The 16,070-nt window shown below is 41.3% G+C and overlaps 1 protein-coding gene across 1 annotated transcript; it reads left to right on the top strand.

Annotated features, from left to right (window-relative positions):
• The first annotated feature begins 8,191 nt into the window (after nucleotides 1-8,191).
• Nucleotides 8,192-13,893, top strand: CYB5R1 (cytochrome b5 reductase 1). The gene is made up of 9 exons (XM_077157436.1): nucleotides 8,192-8,321; nucleotides 8,628-8,777; nucleotides 8,931-9,003; nucleotides 9,451-9,557; nucleotides 9,800-9,929; nucleotides 10,572-10,655; nucleotides 11,542-11,627; nucleotides 12,602-12,701; nucleotides 13,101-13,893. Exons 1-9 carry the CDS (start codon nucleotides 8,307-8,309, stop codon nucleotides 13,271-13,273), a joined length of 918 nt encoding a protein of 305 aa, XP_077013551.1. The 5' UTR covers nucleotides 8,192-8,306; the 3' UTR covers nucleotides 13,274-13,893.
• Nucleotides 13,894-16,070: the final 2,177 nt, after the last annotated feature.

Genomic DNA, 16,070 nt, shown 5'->3' with positions numbered 1-16,070 from the left:
AAATTTTTATTGGTTCATGTGTGCATTTTTCTATGGAGAGGGTCCTTTTCATTAGAACATTGAAATGTTCCATATCTTACCCCCAAATGTTTAGAATAGAAGCTATAACTTTCTCGAGGGGAGAAAAAATATGTAAATAATCACATATTTTGATTAATGTAGCTTTGTAATACATCTTAAAATTGGGAAATGTGAGTCCTCCAACTTTGTTTTTCTTTTTCGAGATGGCTTTTCTTTTGGGGGGGGCTCCTTGTAGTTCCTTGTGAATTTGAGAATCAGCTTTTCAATTTCTGGAAAAAGGGGGAAAAAGCTGCTGGATTTTTAATAGGGATTGCATTGAACCTGTAGATATTTATGGGTAGTATTGGCATCTTAACTATATTATATATCCTGATTCATTAACATGGGTTGCATAGCCATTCATTTAGATTTTCTTCAATTTCTTTCAACAGTATTTTGTAGTTTTTAGCATACAAGTCTTTCACTTCCTAGCTTAAATTTATTCCTAGATATTCAAGATGCTATTTTAAAACTCAGCTCTTCTGTTGAGTATTTTGCTCTATGACAGGTACTATGCTAAGCATGTTACACATCTCATTTAATCCTCAAAACAATCTTACAAACTAGATATTATCCAAATATATATGTAGACATTGCTACAAATATAGATGAGAGTATGAATCCATCTATAGATGAGGAAACTCAAGAGAAGTTGACTAAGTTGTCCAAATTCAAAGAGGCAAGAAGTATAGGCATACCTTGTTCTATTGCACGTCTCTTTATCGTGCTTCACAGATATTGCAAACTGAAGGTTTGTCGCAACCCTGCAGCAAACAAGTCTATCGGCACCATTTTCCCAACAGAAAGTGTTCACTTCATTTCTCTGTATCTCATTTTGGTAATCTTCACAATACGTAGACCTTTTTCATTATTATATCTGTTATGGTGATCTGTGATCTTTCTGTTATAATTGTTTTGGGGTACCATGAACCATGCTCATATAAGATGGCAAACTTAATTTGGCAGTGACTCTGAAGGTCACTCTTCTCCATGCTTCAATTAGACATTGCTACCTACCATAGCTTGCCAAACCCCAGCCAAAACCATTCCTGCCAATCCTAAAGAACACTTTGGGCATTATATAAGATTCTACAAAGGTTCCATGCAGAAGGGTAACTTTCCAGAAACCTCCAACTTCCAGATGGGTCCCTGGACAAGATAAGTCCTGAAATGCAGAGGGGTCGGCCTCTCCAGAATATCAACTAGTCCTATGCCCCATCCCATATTATCAATAGCACCTTCCAACATGAAAAAGTTAGACTGGACATAGCCCAAATACTCCTAAAGAGTGGGAGAACGATCAAAGGTGATGGTGGAGTTATACAATGAAGGTAAGGTTTAAAAAATGAGTATGATTACTGAATCATTTTATTGATATTTCTTCTAGTCTCCAGTATCTTAGAGCAGCTAGAAGTAAAATCCTAAAATTGTGAAATTGTAACCCACACCAAACTCTGAAATCTATTCTACAACTAATTGTTGTGATGTGTTTTGAAATTTATTGCTTTTTTTGTATATACGTTATTTTTCACACAAAAAGAAAAAATATATTTCTTCTAGCCTTCAGTGTTTTGGAGCAGCTAGAAAGTAGAACCTGAAATAAAGGAATGGTAACCCATAACAAACTCTGAAATCTGTTCTGTAACTACTTGTTGAAGTGTACCTTGAAAATCATTGCATTTCCTTTCTTTTCTTTATATATATGTTATATATATAACAAATATGTTATATATATATATATTCTCTTTCTTTTCTTTGTATATGTTATATATACAATATGTTATATATATGCAATATATGTACAATAAAAGACATTAAAAATAAGAAATACTTGCACAAAAAAGGCGGGGGTGTGAGTCTTGCAGGCTGAAGGAAAAGGACAAGAGACAGGCTTAGAGGAGAGTGTAGAAATGGAGAGTATCACTAAAGTTAACTAAAAGGACACAAAAAGAGACAAAAATAAGATATGACATATAAAAGCCAAAGGATAAAATGATTGAAGTAAGTACTGTCATAACAGTAATAACATTGAATACTATTGGATTAAACTCCTAATCAAAAGACACAGATTGGCAGAATGGATAAAATTATGAATCATCTATATGCTGTCTACAAGAGACTTAAATTAGACTCAAGGACATAAATACGTTGAAAATGAAAGGCTGAAAAACTATATTCCATGCAAACAGTATGAAAAAAAAGAAAAGAAATGGGGGTAGCTATACTAATATTGGACAAAATAGACTTTAAATGCAAAGCTGTTATAAGAGACAAAGAAGAATATTATATATTAATAAAATGGGAAACCCACCAAGGAGAAATAACAATCATAAATATATATGTACCTAAGCAGGGTGCCCCAAAATACATGAGGCAAACACTAGCAAAACCATAGGGAGAAATAGACATATCTACAATAATAGCTGGAGATTTCAACACACCACTCACATAAAAACATAGAAAACCTAGACACAGAATCGATAAGGAAACAAGGAACTCGAATAATTTGATAAATGAACTAGACTTAACAGACATATACAGAAAATGCACCACAGAACAGCAGGATATATATTCTTCTGAAGTATTCATGGGTCATTCTCCAGGATAGATCACATGTTGGGCCACAAAATAGGCCTTAAAAATTCAAAACAGACTGAAATTATACAAAGCACTTTCTCTGATCATAATGGAATGATGCTTGAAATCAACAACAGGAAGAGTACTGAAAAATGCACAAATTTATGGAGATTAAACAATCAATGGGTCAAAGAAGGAATTGCAAGAGGAATAAGTAAATTTCTTGAGTCCAATGAAAGCAAGAACACAACATATCAAAACTTACGGGACTCAGCGGAGACAATGCTAAGAGGGAAATTTATAGCCCTAAATGTCTGCATTAAAAAGGAAGAAATACCCAGATAAATCCCAGAGTGATTTGAACAGTGAATAGGGAAGTATTTGCAGAGTCCCCTAGGTGGAATGGTGAGGAAGGGAGAAAATTCAACTTCCCCAAGTGGAGAATTCTTGATATTCTCACAGGCAGTGGGGACAGCCAAAGCAATAGGCCAAGCCTCCAATCTTGGGGTTTGTTCATATGAAACTTAATCCCGCAAAGGATAGGCTAAGGCCACTTAAAATTAGGCCTAAGAGTCACCCCCAAGAGAACCTCTTCTGTTGCTCAGATGTGGCCTCTCTCTCTCAACTGACACAGCAAACAAACTCACTGCCCTCCCCCTGTCTACGTGGGACATGACTCCCAGGGGTATGGACCTTCCTGGCAACGTAGGACAGAAATCCTAGAATGAGCTGAACTCAGTCTCAAGGGATTGAGAAAACCTTCTGGACCAAAAGGGGGAAGAGTGAAATGAAACAAAATAAAGTGTCAATAGCTGAGAGATTCCAAACAGAGTCGAGAAGTTATCCTGGAGGTTAGCCTTACATATTAAATGGATATCACCTGTTTAGTTAAGGTGTAATGGAGAGGCTGGAAGGAACTGCCTAAAAATGTGGAGCTGTGCTCCAGTGGCCATGTTTCTTGAAGATAACTGTATGATGATGTGGCTGTTGCACCGTGACTGTGTGGTTGTGAGAGCCTTGTGTCTGATGTTTCTTTTGTCTATCTTCTCAATGGACAAGTAAAACATATGGATTTAAAATAAATAAATAAATAATAGGGGGAACAAATGTTAAAATAAATTTAGTAGATTGGAATGTTGGTGATCAGTGAAGGGGAGGGGTAAGGGGTATGGTATGTGTGAATTTTTTTTGTTTTCTTTTTATTGCTTTTTCTGAATTGATGCAGATGTTCTAAGAAATGATCATGATGATGAACATACAACTATGAGATGATAGTGTGAGTTATTGATTATATAACAAGAACGGAATGATCATATAATAAGAATGTTTGTGTTTGTATGTGGTTATGTATAATAAATAAAAATAAATAAACTAAAAAAAAAGGAAGAAATAGCTCAAATAAAGACCTAACTATACACCTGAGGAAATAGAAAAAGAACAACAAACTAATCCAAAAGCAAGTAGAAAGAAATAACAAAGATTAAAGATGAAACTAAGAACACAAAGGCAAAAGAGAGAATCAGCAAAACCAAAAGTTGGTTCTTTGAGAAGATGAATAAAATTGATAGCCCTTAGCTAGACTGATAAAGAAAAAAAGAGAGAAATTGCAAATAGATAAAATTAAAAATGAAAGGGGGACATTACTACTGATGCCACAGAAATTTAAAAGATCATAAGAGGATACTATGAACAATTGTATGCCAACAAACTAGACAACTTATATGAAATGGATAATCTTCTAGGAACACATGAATAGTTTATATCGACTCCAGAAGAAATAGAAGATCTCAGCAAACCAATCACAAGTAAAGAGATTGAAACAGTCATCAAAAATCTCCCAACAAAGAAAAGCCCAAAACCAGACGGTTTCACAGGTGAGTTCTACCAATCACTCCAAGAAGAATTAATACCAATCTTTCTCAAACTCTTCCAGCCATGTATGCAAAGGTAGTTCAACACAAGGAAATCAATTAGTGTAATAAACCATACCAGCAAATTTAAGGAAAAGAACCACATGCTCTCAACTGATGCAGAAAAGGCACTTGACAAAATCCAGCATACCTTCTTGGTAAAAACACATCAAAAGATAGGAATAGAAGGAAACTTCCTCAACATGATAAAGACATATATGAAAAACCCAGAGCTAACATCATACTCACTGGCAAAAGACTGAAAGCTTTCCTGTTGAGATCAGGAACAAGACAAGGTGCCCATTGTCACCAATGTTTTTCAACATTGTGCTAGAAGTTCTAGCTAGAGCAATTAGGCATGAAAAAGAAATAAAAGGCATCCAAATTGGAAAGAAAGAAGTAAAACTTCAACTATTTGCAGATTAAATGATCTTATACTAGGAAGTCCCAAAAACTCTAGAACAAAGATATTAGACATAATAAATGAGTTCAGCAAAATGGCTGGACACGAGATCAATATGCAACAATCAGTGGTGTTTCTATATACTAAGCAATCTAAGGAGAAAATCAGGGGGGAAAAACCCATTTACAATAGTGTTGTGGTTTGCTAAAGCTGCCACAATGCAAAATAACAGAAATGGATTGGGCTTTACAACTGGAATTTATTAAATCAGAAGTTACAATTCTAAAGCTATGGAATGCCCGAATCAGGGCATCAACAAAAGGATGCCTTCACTGAAGAAAGGCCAATTGCATTCAAGTTTCTCTGTCACATGGAAAGGCACATGGTGACATATGTGGGCCCTTCTCTCCTGAGGTGGTTTCAAAAATGGCTCTCTCAGCTCCTATGGGTCCTTCTGGCTTCTGCTGGGGCATTTTCTTCCTCCAAGCATTTGTGCTTTATCCAAAATGTCTCCCTCTTAAAGGACTTCAGTAAGTGGATTAAGACACACCTTGAATGAGCAGGGTCACATCTCCATGGAAACAACCTACTCAAAAAGTTCCATCCAACAATAGGTCTGCCCTCCCCCAAGATTGGATTAGAAAAACATGGCTTTTCTGGGGGAATATAACAGTTTCAAACCAACACAAATAGCAACTAAAAGAATCAAATATCTAGGAATAAACTTAACCAAGGATGTAAAGGACCTACATGCAGAAAACCACAAAAGATTGCTAAAAGAAATCAAAGAAGACCTAAATAAATGGAAGGACATTCCATGTTCATGGATTGGAAAACTAAATATTGTTAAGATGTCAATTCTTCCCGCATTGATTTACATATTCAACCCAAACCCAATCAAAATTCCAACAGCCTATTTTTCAGAATTAGAAAACCCAATTACCAAATTTATTTGGAAAGGTAAGTGTTCTAGCTGCTGGAATGCAATATACCAGAAACAGAATGGCTTTTTTTAGAAGGGAATTTAGTAAGTTGCTAGTTTACAGTCATAAGACCGAGAAAATGTCCCAATTAAAGCAAGTCTGTAAAAATGTTCAAATTAAGGCAACATCAGGAGACTACCTTCACTCAAGAAAGGCCAATGAAGTTCCGGGTTTCTCTCTCTAATGGAAAGGCACATGGTGAACATGGTGGCTTCGGCTAGCTTTCTCTCTAGGCTTCTTCTTTCATGAAGCTCCTCTAGGGGCGTTTTCCTTCTTCATTTCCAAAGATCTCTGGCTGTGTGGGTTCTGGTAGTTCTTGTGGCTTTCTCAACATTCTGTCATGGCTCTGCCCTCTCAGAATCTCAGAACTTTTCCAAAATGCTTCCTCTTTTAAAGGATTCCAGTGAACTAATCAAGACCCACCTGGCATGGGTGGAGTCACATCTCCCTCCAATCCAAGGTTAATACCCACAATTGGGTGAGTCACATCTCCTTGGAGATAACCCAACTGAGTCTCCAACCTATAGTACTGAATAGGGATCAAAATAAATGGTTACTTCCACAGATTGGATCAAGATTAAAACGTGACTTTTCTAGGGTACATAATCCTTTCAAACCCACATAGTAAGGGCCCCTGAATAGCCAAAAACATCTAGAAAAAGAAAAATGAAGTTGGAGGAGTCTCACTTCCTGAATTTAAAGCATATTACAGAGCCAAATTGGTTAAAATAAAAGAATGGTACTGGCATAAAGACAGACATATTGACCAATGAAATTGAATTGGCTATTTGGAAATAGACCCTCACATCTATGGTTAAATGATTTTTGACGAGGATACCAAGTCTACCCAAATAGGACAGAGCAGTCCCTTAACAAATGGTGCTGGGAGAACTAGATATCCATATGCAAAAGAATGAAAGAAGACCCATATTGCTATACTTTATACAAAATTAACTCAAAATAGATCAAAGACCTAAATATAAAAGGCAGAATTATAAAACTCCTGGAAGAAAATGTAAGGAAGTAGCTTCAAGATCTTGTGGTAAGAGGTGGTTTCTTAGACCTTACTCCCAAAGCACAAGCAACAAAAGGAAAAATAAACAAATGGGATCTCCTCAAAACTTAATAATTTGTGCTTCAAAGGACTTTGTCAAGAGGGTGAAAAGGCAGCCTACTCAATGGGAGAAAATATTTGGAAGTCACATATCAGATAAGGGTTTAATATCCAGGATATATAAAGAGATCCTACAACTCATTGACATAAAGACAACCCAATTTAAAAATGGGCAAAAGACTGGTTTAGTTTGTTAAACCTGTCAGAATGCAATATACCAGAAAGGGAATAGCTTTTAAAAAGGGAATTTATTAAGTTGCAAGTTTACAGTTCTAAGGCCATAGGAATGTACAAACTAAAGGCATCTAGAGAAAGATACCTTAACACCAAAAAAAAAAAAAAAAAAAAAAGGCCAATGAAGTTCAGGGTTTCTCTTTCAACTGGGAAGGCACATGACATCTGCTAACTTTCTCTCCTCATTTCATAAGACTTCCCCACAGGCATTTTCCTTCTGCATCTCCAAAGGTATCTGACAGTTCATCCTCTGTTGGTTCTGTGGGCTCTAAAGCTTTTTCCAAAACGGTTCTCTCTTGAAGGACTCTAGTAAGCAACCCCATCTCGTATGGGTGGAGACACATCTCCATGGAAACCATGTTATCAAAAAGTACCACCATCACATCTCCACGGAAACCATAAAAAGATTCCACTCAGCAATATTGAATGAGGATGAAAGAACTTGGGTTTTCTGGGGTTCAAGACAGTTTTAAATCGGCACAGACATGAATAGACATTTTTCCAAAGGATATACAAATGGCTAGAAAGCACATTCAACATCACTAGCTATTAGGAAAATGCAAATCAAAGCTGCATGATGTCATTTCATACCTACTAGAACGGCTACTATTAAAAAAAAAAAAAAAACAAGAGTTGGAGAGGATGTAGAGAAACAAGAACACATATTTACTGTTGGTGGGAATGTAGAATGGTACAGGTGCTGTGTAAGACAGTTTGGTAGTTCCTCAGGAAACTAAGTATAGAACTGCCATAAATGAACCAGCAATCCTGGTGACTGAATGGAGGAGGCGGGATGGGGAGGGGCAGAAAGCTGGGGATGAGGGACTGGAGAGGGAGCTCAGTGGCAGAAGTACCCGGGCTGCTGAGCCGGGCCAACCAGTCGCAGAGGGAAGAGGTGGGGCTCGGGGCGGATCCATCCACAGGCGCCGGGGCGGATCCATCCACAGGCGCCGCCTCCTGCCCGTCCCGCGGCGCATTGTGGGATCTGTCCGCCGGCCGGGCGGTGGAGGTCGCTTCGTCAGAACATGGGGATCCAGCCGGTGAGACCCTCGCTTCCTAACCTGCACGGGGGGACCCCGCTCCACCCGGTTCTGGCCACACCCCAGACCAGGGACTCTTACCGCCGACCCCGCCCCATAGGTCTCTGGACCCACCCTGGATGCCCGGGTCCTGTACGGCCCATCCTTGTTCGGGACCCCGCTCAGGTTACCCCTCTGGCCCTGGCATGGACCCGCCCTGGAGCTCCGGATCGCCACCCCTGGGGCGGCGAGTTGCAAGGGGCGGTCACCATCCACTCCCTGGCCTCTTCCCCCGCGTGGCCGTCACGCTCCCTTCTCTACCCACAGAGCCCAGTCCTGCTGGCCTCCCTTGGGGTGGGGCTGCTGACTCTGCTCGGCATAGCTGTGGGCTCCTATCTGGTTCGGAGGTCCCGCCGGCCTCGGGTCACTCTCCTAGATCCCAATGAGAAGTACCTCCTGCGACTACTAGACAAGACGGTAAGTTATGGAGGAAGGGATCAGCCCAAGAGTGGGGGTGGGAGAGAAGGGGAGCCGAATTTCTTCCTAGTATGAATGGGTGAGCACCGTGGAGGTTGGGACTTGGCAGCTCCAGACCTGCTTGGTGAAACACCTGTGTCATCTGTTCTCCAGACTGTGAGCCACAACACCAAGAGGTTCCGCTTTGCCCTGCCCACTGCCCACCACATTCTGGGGCTGCCTGTGGGTAAGGAAAGTGTGGAGTGGGCTTCTTTCTGTCATATAATAAGGGGGTGATTACCCTTCTGGGGTCTCCAGAAACACACTGTATCTATTTCCTTCCCCTTCTCCCACCTGGCTCTTAGTCCTCCAGGCTGGTAGGTGCCACTGGGGTCCTGCCACTGGACCCCAGCCATCAATGTCCTTCTCTTACCTCTGCCCTGAGCAAGCACTAATTTCTCATTGCTGGGATCCTCAACTCATCTGCTGCTGCTTAGTAGTTCCTCCAGTGGGAGGTTTATGAGGGATCCAACTGGGTACTCAAAGGGGTGACTCCTCTTTCTGGTAGCTCACTGGGGCCACAGCAGGAAGCAACTATCCTTGTTCTCTAAAATCTCCTTGACTATTTTGAAAGAGAAAAGGGATGCAGCACATCTACAAGCAGCCTTTATGTAACTCCCTGCCTGGTCTCTAGGTAAACATGTTTACCTCTCTGCCCGAATTGATGGCAGCCTGGTCATCAGGCCATATACTCCTGTCACCAGTGATGAGGACCGAGGCTACGTGGATCTTGTCATCAAGGTAAGGGGGTAAGGAGGAACTCTAAGAGCTTCTTACCCCGCTCTTTCTGGGATTTGTAGAAACTTCCAAGATTTGTTTGATAGCAGGAGATGTCATGTCCTTTGTGGTTATGAGGAAAGTATGTGGACTAGGGAAAAGAGCATGTGTGTGATCCCTATCCCAGCTTCAGGGAGGTTCCGCCAGCTGGGGAATGAAAACACTGTGACATTCCAAATAAAGTATTTTCCATTCTGTCTTCTCAGATCTACCTGAAGGGTGTACAACCCAAGTTTCCTGAGGGAGGAAAGATGTCTCAGTACCTGAATAGCCTGAAAATTGGGGATATGGTAGAGTTTCGGGGGCCAAGTGGGCTGCTCACTTATACCGGGAAAGGTAATAACCATACTTCTCTTTCAGCTCGTCTCCCATTTCTCCAGTTCCCAAGGGCCCTGCTGGCACAGTGAAACTGTTTTGTATGTAAGGGCCAGAACTACCCTTCCTTCTGAGCATAGCACTGATACTTTAGAAAGGCATATTACTCAGCCCCTATGCACTTGAACTCAAGTAACAGCTGTGGCGATTACTAAAGCAATATGCCCCTCTTCCCCTTCATCAAAGATTTACGCTTCAGACCTAGCTGTGGACAGAACTAGAGAAGCTTTCATTCTTTCCCATGGGTGCATTAGCAAGCCTTTAAAGCTGCTCTGTACCTCTTGGGAAAGTAGAGTCATACCTGGCCCAATGCCTAACACCCTCACCAGGGAGTGACCCTTTACCAGAGGCAGCCAAGACAGACACCTCAGGAGGCCCTGAGCTGACTGGTACTTGACAATATGAGACAGATAGCCCTCCCCCATTGTCCCTCGAGTGTATTATTGTCAGGACTGGCTCAACTCAAACCTCCACCCCAGTTCCAAGATCAGGTTTCATAGCAGCTGCTAAACTGGCCTTGGACATATTTTCAATTCTGCATTTGTTTTATTAGTTCCCTATATTGACTTTGTTCTTTCTTTCTCTCTTCATTTGACTTCTCAGGGAATTTTAACATTCAGCCTAGCAAGAAATCTCCTCCAGAACCCCGGAAGGCAAAGAAATTGGGAATGATTGCCGGCGGGACAGGTGTATGTCATTTGAGGGGCTGTTCTCTCCCACCTCTGTTGATTGTCGCCGTGAAAACTCCCAAGTGATCCTCAGAATGTTTGGTATTTATAGTCAAGCTGTTAGGGAATTCCCAACAATGCCTACTATCCAAAAAAAGACATAACCAGGTAGAAACCAAAAAATAGTTTTAACTGAGAGAACGAGAGAAATAAATCAGATGGGTTCTACCAAGATCTGAATGAATCTGACCGTTTTTAGGTGAGGAGAGAGAAACAGCTAGGAAGACTAGTCTGGAAGAAAGAACATTAACATTTATTTGGACACTAATATATATTCGACCTTATGCTAATCATATTACATATGCATGTTTGAAATAGGTTTTAGCCTCCCCATTTTACAGATGAGAAAATAGAGGTTAAGAAATTTCCACAGGTTTATATAATTGGTAATGGGCAGAGGCAAGATTAGTATACATGTCTGCCCGATTCCAAAGCACATGCACTTTACTGCATGTCCAGTGTTCCATAACTCTCGTCATTGAATCAGGAGGTACATGTAGTCCTCTGAGCCATTTGAATCCTAGCCTCCAAGGGACTTTGAAAGGAAGAATCATAGACTGGTTCCTTAGAAGGATTTCAACAGTATGAACTTAATGTGACTATTGAGGGTGTACACAGTTTACCTACTAGATATGAATTTCAGTGAGTTTGGAATAAATGGTATTTCTGTACAGAAATGTGGGTGCTGGAGAGTAACCAGGAGGAGGTTAGAGGATTAGAACACTAAAGGGAAATGGAGCAGAATGGTGAATAAGTAATTTTAAGATGATAGGTTTGGTCACTAAGAGCTAGGGTCGGGGAGGGGGTGTGGCCAGCACATCTCACTGAGGGGTATCGTTATGCAGGGATCACCCCAATGCTTCAACTGATACGTGCCATCCTGAAAGACCCTGAAGATCCAACTCAGTGCTTTCTGCTTTTTGCCAACCAGGTTGGTTTGCTTTTCTCAGTCCTGGGACTTCAAAGTTGCTATGTGGGGAGGGCTGAGAGGTGTGGTGCAGATGGGCAGAACTGGGTCCACTGCATGTTCTAGCCTCTGTCCAAGATTTCCTCTGCAAAGTAGAGAACCCTCTACCATAAGGAGGAAAGAAGACAGAGTACTGCACCAAATTATCTCCATGGCCTCTGTTTCTGTTTATTAAAACTGCCAGAATGCAATATACCAGAAATGGGTAGGCTTTTACAATGGGACTTATTAGCTTACAAATTTATAGTTCCAAGGCCATTAAAATGCCCCAATGAAGGCATCAACAGGATGATACCTTCTCTGAAGACAGGCTGCTGGCATTCAGGGTTCCTTTGATAGCAAGGCATGTGACCAGCATCTACTAATCCTTTGCTCTGGATTTCATTGCTTTCAGCTTCTGGTTTCAGTTACTTCATCTTTGAGCTTCTGTGGGTTCCTGCTTGCTTCTCCAGGGCTTTTCTCTCTGAGCTCTCTGGGTTTTTCTGTCTTTTAACCTGATAAAGAACTCCAGTAAAAGGATTAATGGGTAGGTCACATCTCAAATTGAAATAACCTAACCAAAAGATCCATCCTTCAATAGGTCTATATCCACAGGAATGGATTAAAATAATAGTGACTTATCTGGAGAAAATAACAGCTTCAAACCAGTACAGCCTCCAAGGAAAAAAGAAAAGAAAACATTTAAGGGATCTAATTCTGAGCATAGAAACTTAGGTCTTCTTGGTTAAATATTCCATCTTTATTCTTTACTATTATGTAGAAAAAGGCTATTCCCCTCTCCTTCCCCTCATCCTAACTCCATATCAGCTCTATAAGATCTTTCTTCTTCTCTAGAACTTTTTTTCTCTCTCCTGGTAGGAAAGTTGTTATAGAAGAGAATTTGTTTTATCTGAGCCTAAGAAGGTTCCTGAAGACTTTGCTTCCCCTCTTCTTTTCAGACTGAAAAGGACATAATCTTGCGGGAAGACTTGGAAGAACTGCAGGCTCAACATCCTAATCGTTTTAAGCTCTGGTTCACTGTGGATCAGCCCCCACAAGGTACCCTCCCCCTTTCTGTACATCCCACATTTCCCTTTATCATCAAAATCAAGGCCTTACCCTCTATGAGTTCTGTTTTCAGTAAAATCAACCCTTGCTGACACTGCTACACTACCCATTCTGTGCAGACACAATGGTCTCTTGGGCCCTTCCCTCCCAGTTCCTGTTTACTGAGTAGATAGCAGGGATGGCTGTGCTGCTGAGTCTAGACCTGAGGCAGATTGAGCATATTCATCATCTGCTGTGGCAGGCTGTGTATACCCATCCAGTTGCTCCTACAACTTCATAGCTCTGCAGGATCCTTTCTATGCCCTTCTCAGTGGCCTTTCATTCTTGCACTATACTCCCTTAGCAGCATAGGTCTGGGACATCAGTTCTCTCCTCTCCCCTATACTTCAGATTGGGCCTACAGCAAGGGCTTTGTGACTGCCAGTATGATCCAGGAGCACCTGCCTGCCCCAGGGGATGATGTGCTGCTGCTGCTCTGTGGACCACCCCCGATGGTGCAGCTGGCCTGCCATCCCAACTTGGACAAACTGGGCTACTCGCAAAAGATGCGATTCACCTACTGAGCATACCCAAGCTTTCCTGGTCCTTTGCCCTGCAGTTGTCCCCGGTCATTACTAAACACTATAAGCCCTTGCTTTCTTTTCTGATAGCATTAGCCTTTTGTGTCTTACTCTGGAGCTGAACTCTGGATGGTACCTGCAGGAACACATACTTGTAGCCCATGGAAGAGAGCCAAAGCTGTGTTATTTCCTAGAAGGCCTCCCAAACCAACACATGATAAAAGTTCCAGGTCAGGCCCATGAAGCAGTCTTTCTTAAGGGGTCAGAAAGAAGGGAGCATGTACATTTGTTCCAAGACTGGTTAGTTCTTTGGCAGCATCAGATCCTCAACTTCTCTGTGGCTGTAATGAAAGGAATAGCCAGTATCATGGATTTTACTAAATATTCATTGCTTAACCCATGGGCAGATTGTTTATGTGTGAATCTAAGTTCACATGCAAGTGTGAATGCAAGGAAAGGAGGTTATGGTTTCTTCAGATCTCCCGCCATCAAGAGAAAGGAGGCTGTATTGTGTTTCTGTCCCTCTACCCCTGCCCCGAATGGAAGAAAGTGGCTGCCCACTCCTGTTCATGACAGGAACCACTGGCTATACAAATAAATGGGGCTGAGGTCCCTGTGTGATATGTAAGGGGTTGTTGTGTCTGACATACACGTTTCCAAGGCTTTTCATGCTTAAGAACCTTGGGGGAAAGGGTTTTCCAGTACAGAATTTTTCCCAGGTCTTTCAAAGAGCCTATGAGCAGTTTTACGATGTGGTGAAATATGAGCTGTGACCAAACTCAGTGTTCATCTCAGCAGCTCTCTCACCAGAGCCAGAAGCTCAGATTTCCCTGGAGACTTTGGAAGTGGGAGGAGGAGAACACACATATTAAAGGGAATGCTTTCTGTGCCCAGGTATACCTCACAGTGGTCCTCTAGTTTGGCCACTTTTCCCCTTCTTCCTTCTCTTAGACCTTTCTTCACCATATTTATCCTTCAGGGTGTCTGACAAATAAATGAAAGTATTATCTTTCTGTTTGGAAGAGAAGCCTTCTTTAAAAATTAACCTGACCTCACCAGTCCCAGCCAGGCTTACTGGTGCCGGAGCAGAGTTGGCCTCGCCCAGGTCCATCTGTCCTGAGTGTCCTGCTCTGCTACAACAGCATGACCCAATCCATTCCTTTATCCCAGGGAAGGGTTAGGGCAGCCCCTTCAAATTCTTCCTTGTTAGACCCATTGGGACAAAACAGTACACTGGGCTCTGGAGGAAGGTGGACATTGTGTTTCTGTATACAACTGTTTATTACTTTTACTGGATTCCCTGCAAGAAAGGCATGTTGACTCAGAATTCACCCCTCCACAGGACCCCAGGGAAATCCAACCACAGGTCCTCAGTAAGTACTGTTGATGGTATTCCATCAAATATTTCTTGATCAGCTTCTATATGTGTCATACATACCCTGCAAGACACAGTCCTGGTCACCTTACCTCCTTAGGATTGTTGGACACATACAGAGAAATAGGAAAAAAAAAAAAGTCTCACATACAGACTCACCATTCCTTATCTTACGTGGTTTCTGTCTCACCCACAATGTTCATACAAACATTTATGCCCAAGACCCTGAAGAAACAGTCATGACTTTGGGGGCCTAAGACTCTGAAAGAACTCTGAGTAAAATAGGCACATAAATAATTACAGCACAGTCTGATGAATACTATCTATAATAGAGATAAATATAAAGTACTGATGAGGATTTAGGAGGGGTTGGGAAGGATTCAGAGGAGGAGGAAGAAGAGAAAGGGAATTAACATTTTAGTAACAGCCATGTATTATGTGCCATGCTGAGTATTAATTTGAACCAAGGACTAAGGACTTGCCAAAGGACATACAGCTGGTCAGTGGCTGACAGAGCCTGAATGTGAACTTACCGTATTACTGAAGTCAAAAATCAAACCTAGTTCTGGACATTGTATGTTGCTTAATTAAAAAAAATTACAAGAAACAAACATTCCCAACACATACACTCAGCAATTCACAATATCATCACATAGTTGCATATTCATCATCATGATCATTTCCCAGAACATTGTTGCTTGGATCTTGAGGCAGAGAATGGGGGAAAGAGAAGTCCAACAGAAGAACCAGTAGGTACAGAAGCGTGTAGGAATAAAAGATAGGTTCATGTTTAGAGAACTAGGGAAAGTTTGTTGTGAAGAAGATGCAAGAGGTAAAGTGGAGAAAGATGAGCCTGAGTAGGTTGGAGCCAGTTTGTAAAGGTTCTTGTAATGCCATGCGGAATAACTTGAACCCAATCTTGTGGACAGTGGAAGTTTCTGAGGGTTTTATACAGTGGTCAACACAGTAATAGCTAATGTTTATGAAACATGTATTATGTGCCAGACATCATACTAAGCGCCTGCATGAATCATCTCTTAATTCTGACAAAGATCCAATGAAATAGCACTATTTTATTCCCACTCTTCAAACAGACACAATTATCTACTGTAGTTCAGCAATTCTCAAGATCAGAGGCTGGCGAGGGACACAAGTCTAGATCTGTGTGTCAGCAGAGCCCATACTTGTAACTGCCTAAGAGAATTAAGCCGTATGCCCCAAGGGATCTGTTCTTAGTAATGAATTAACTTCTTCTGCACCTAAAATAGCACTAGTTATCTTCTATCCTTAGAAGAGTCGAGTAAAATTGTCTCTCAAATCATTTTATTTTCTGTATTCTGATTCACGTGAGAGCTGCAGCACGCTTTTGTTTCCCAGATATGCAAAACAGAAGCCAAAACGAAAACAGCCCAGGATATGGCACAT

The sequence above is a fragment of the Tamandua tetradactyla genome, chromosome 4 (genome assembly GCF_023851605.1).
Source record: "Tamandua tetradactyla isolate mTamTet1 chromosome 4, mTamTet1.pri, whole genome shotgun sequence".
Taxonomy (NCBI): Eukaryota; Metazoa; Chordata; class Mammalia; order Pilosa; family Myrmecophagidae; genus Tamandua; species Tamandua tetradactyla.
The sequence above is the reverse complement of the archived record's forward strand: the minus strand, read 5'-3'. Positions and strand labels throughout refer to the sequence as shown.

Bases quoted from the DNA above. Each gene is read 5' to 3' on its own strand.
- CYB5R1 (XM_077157436.1), top strand. The intron at 9,558-9,799 runs GTAAGGGGGTAA...CTGTCTTCTCAG, and splicing joins ACGTGGATCTTGTCATCAAG to ATCTACCTGAAGGGTGTACA. The intron at 9,930-10,571 runs GTAATAACCATA...TTGACTTCTCAG, and splicing joins GCTCACTTATACCGGGAAAG to GGAATTTTAACATTCAGCCT.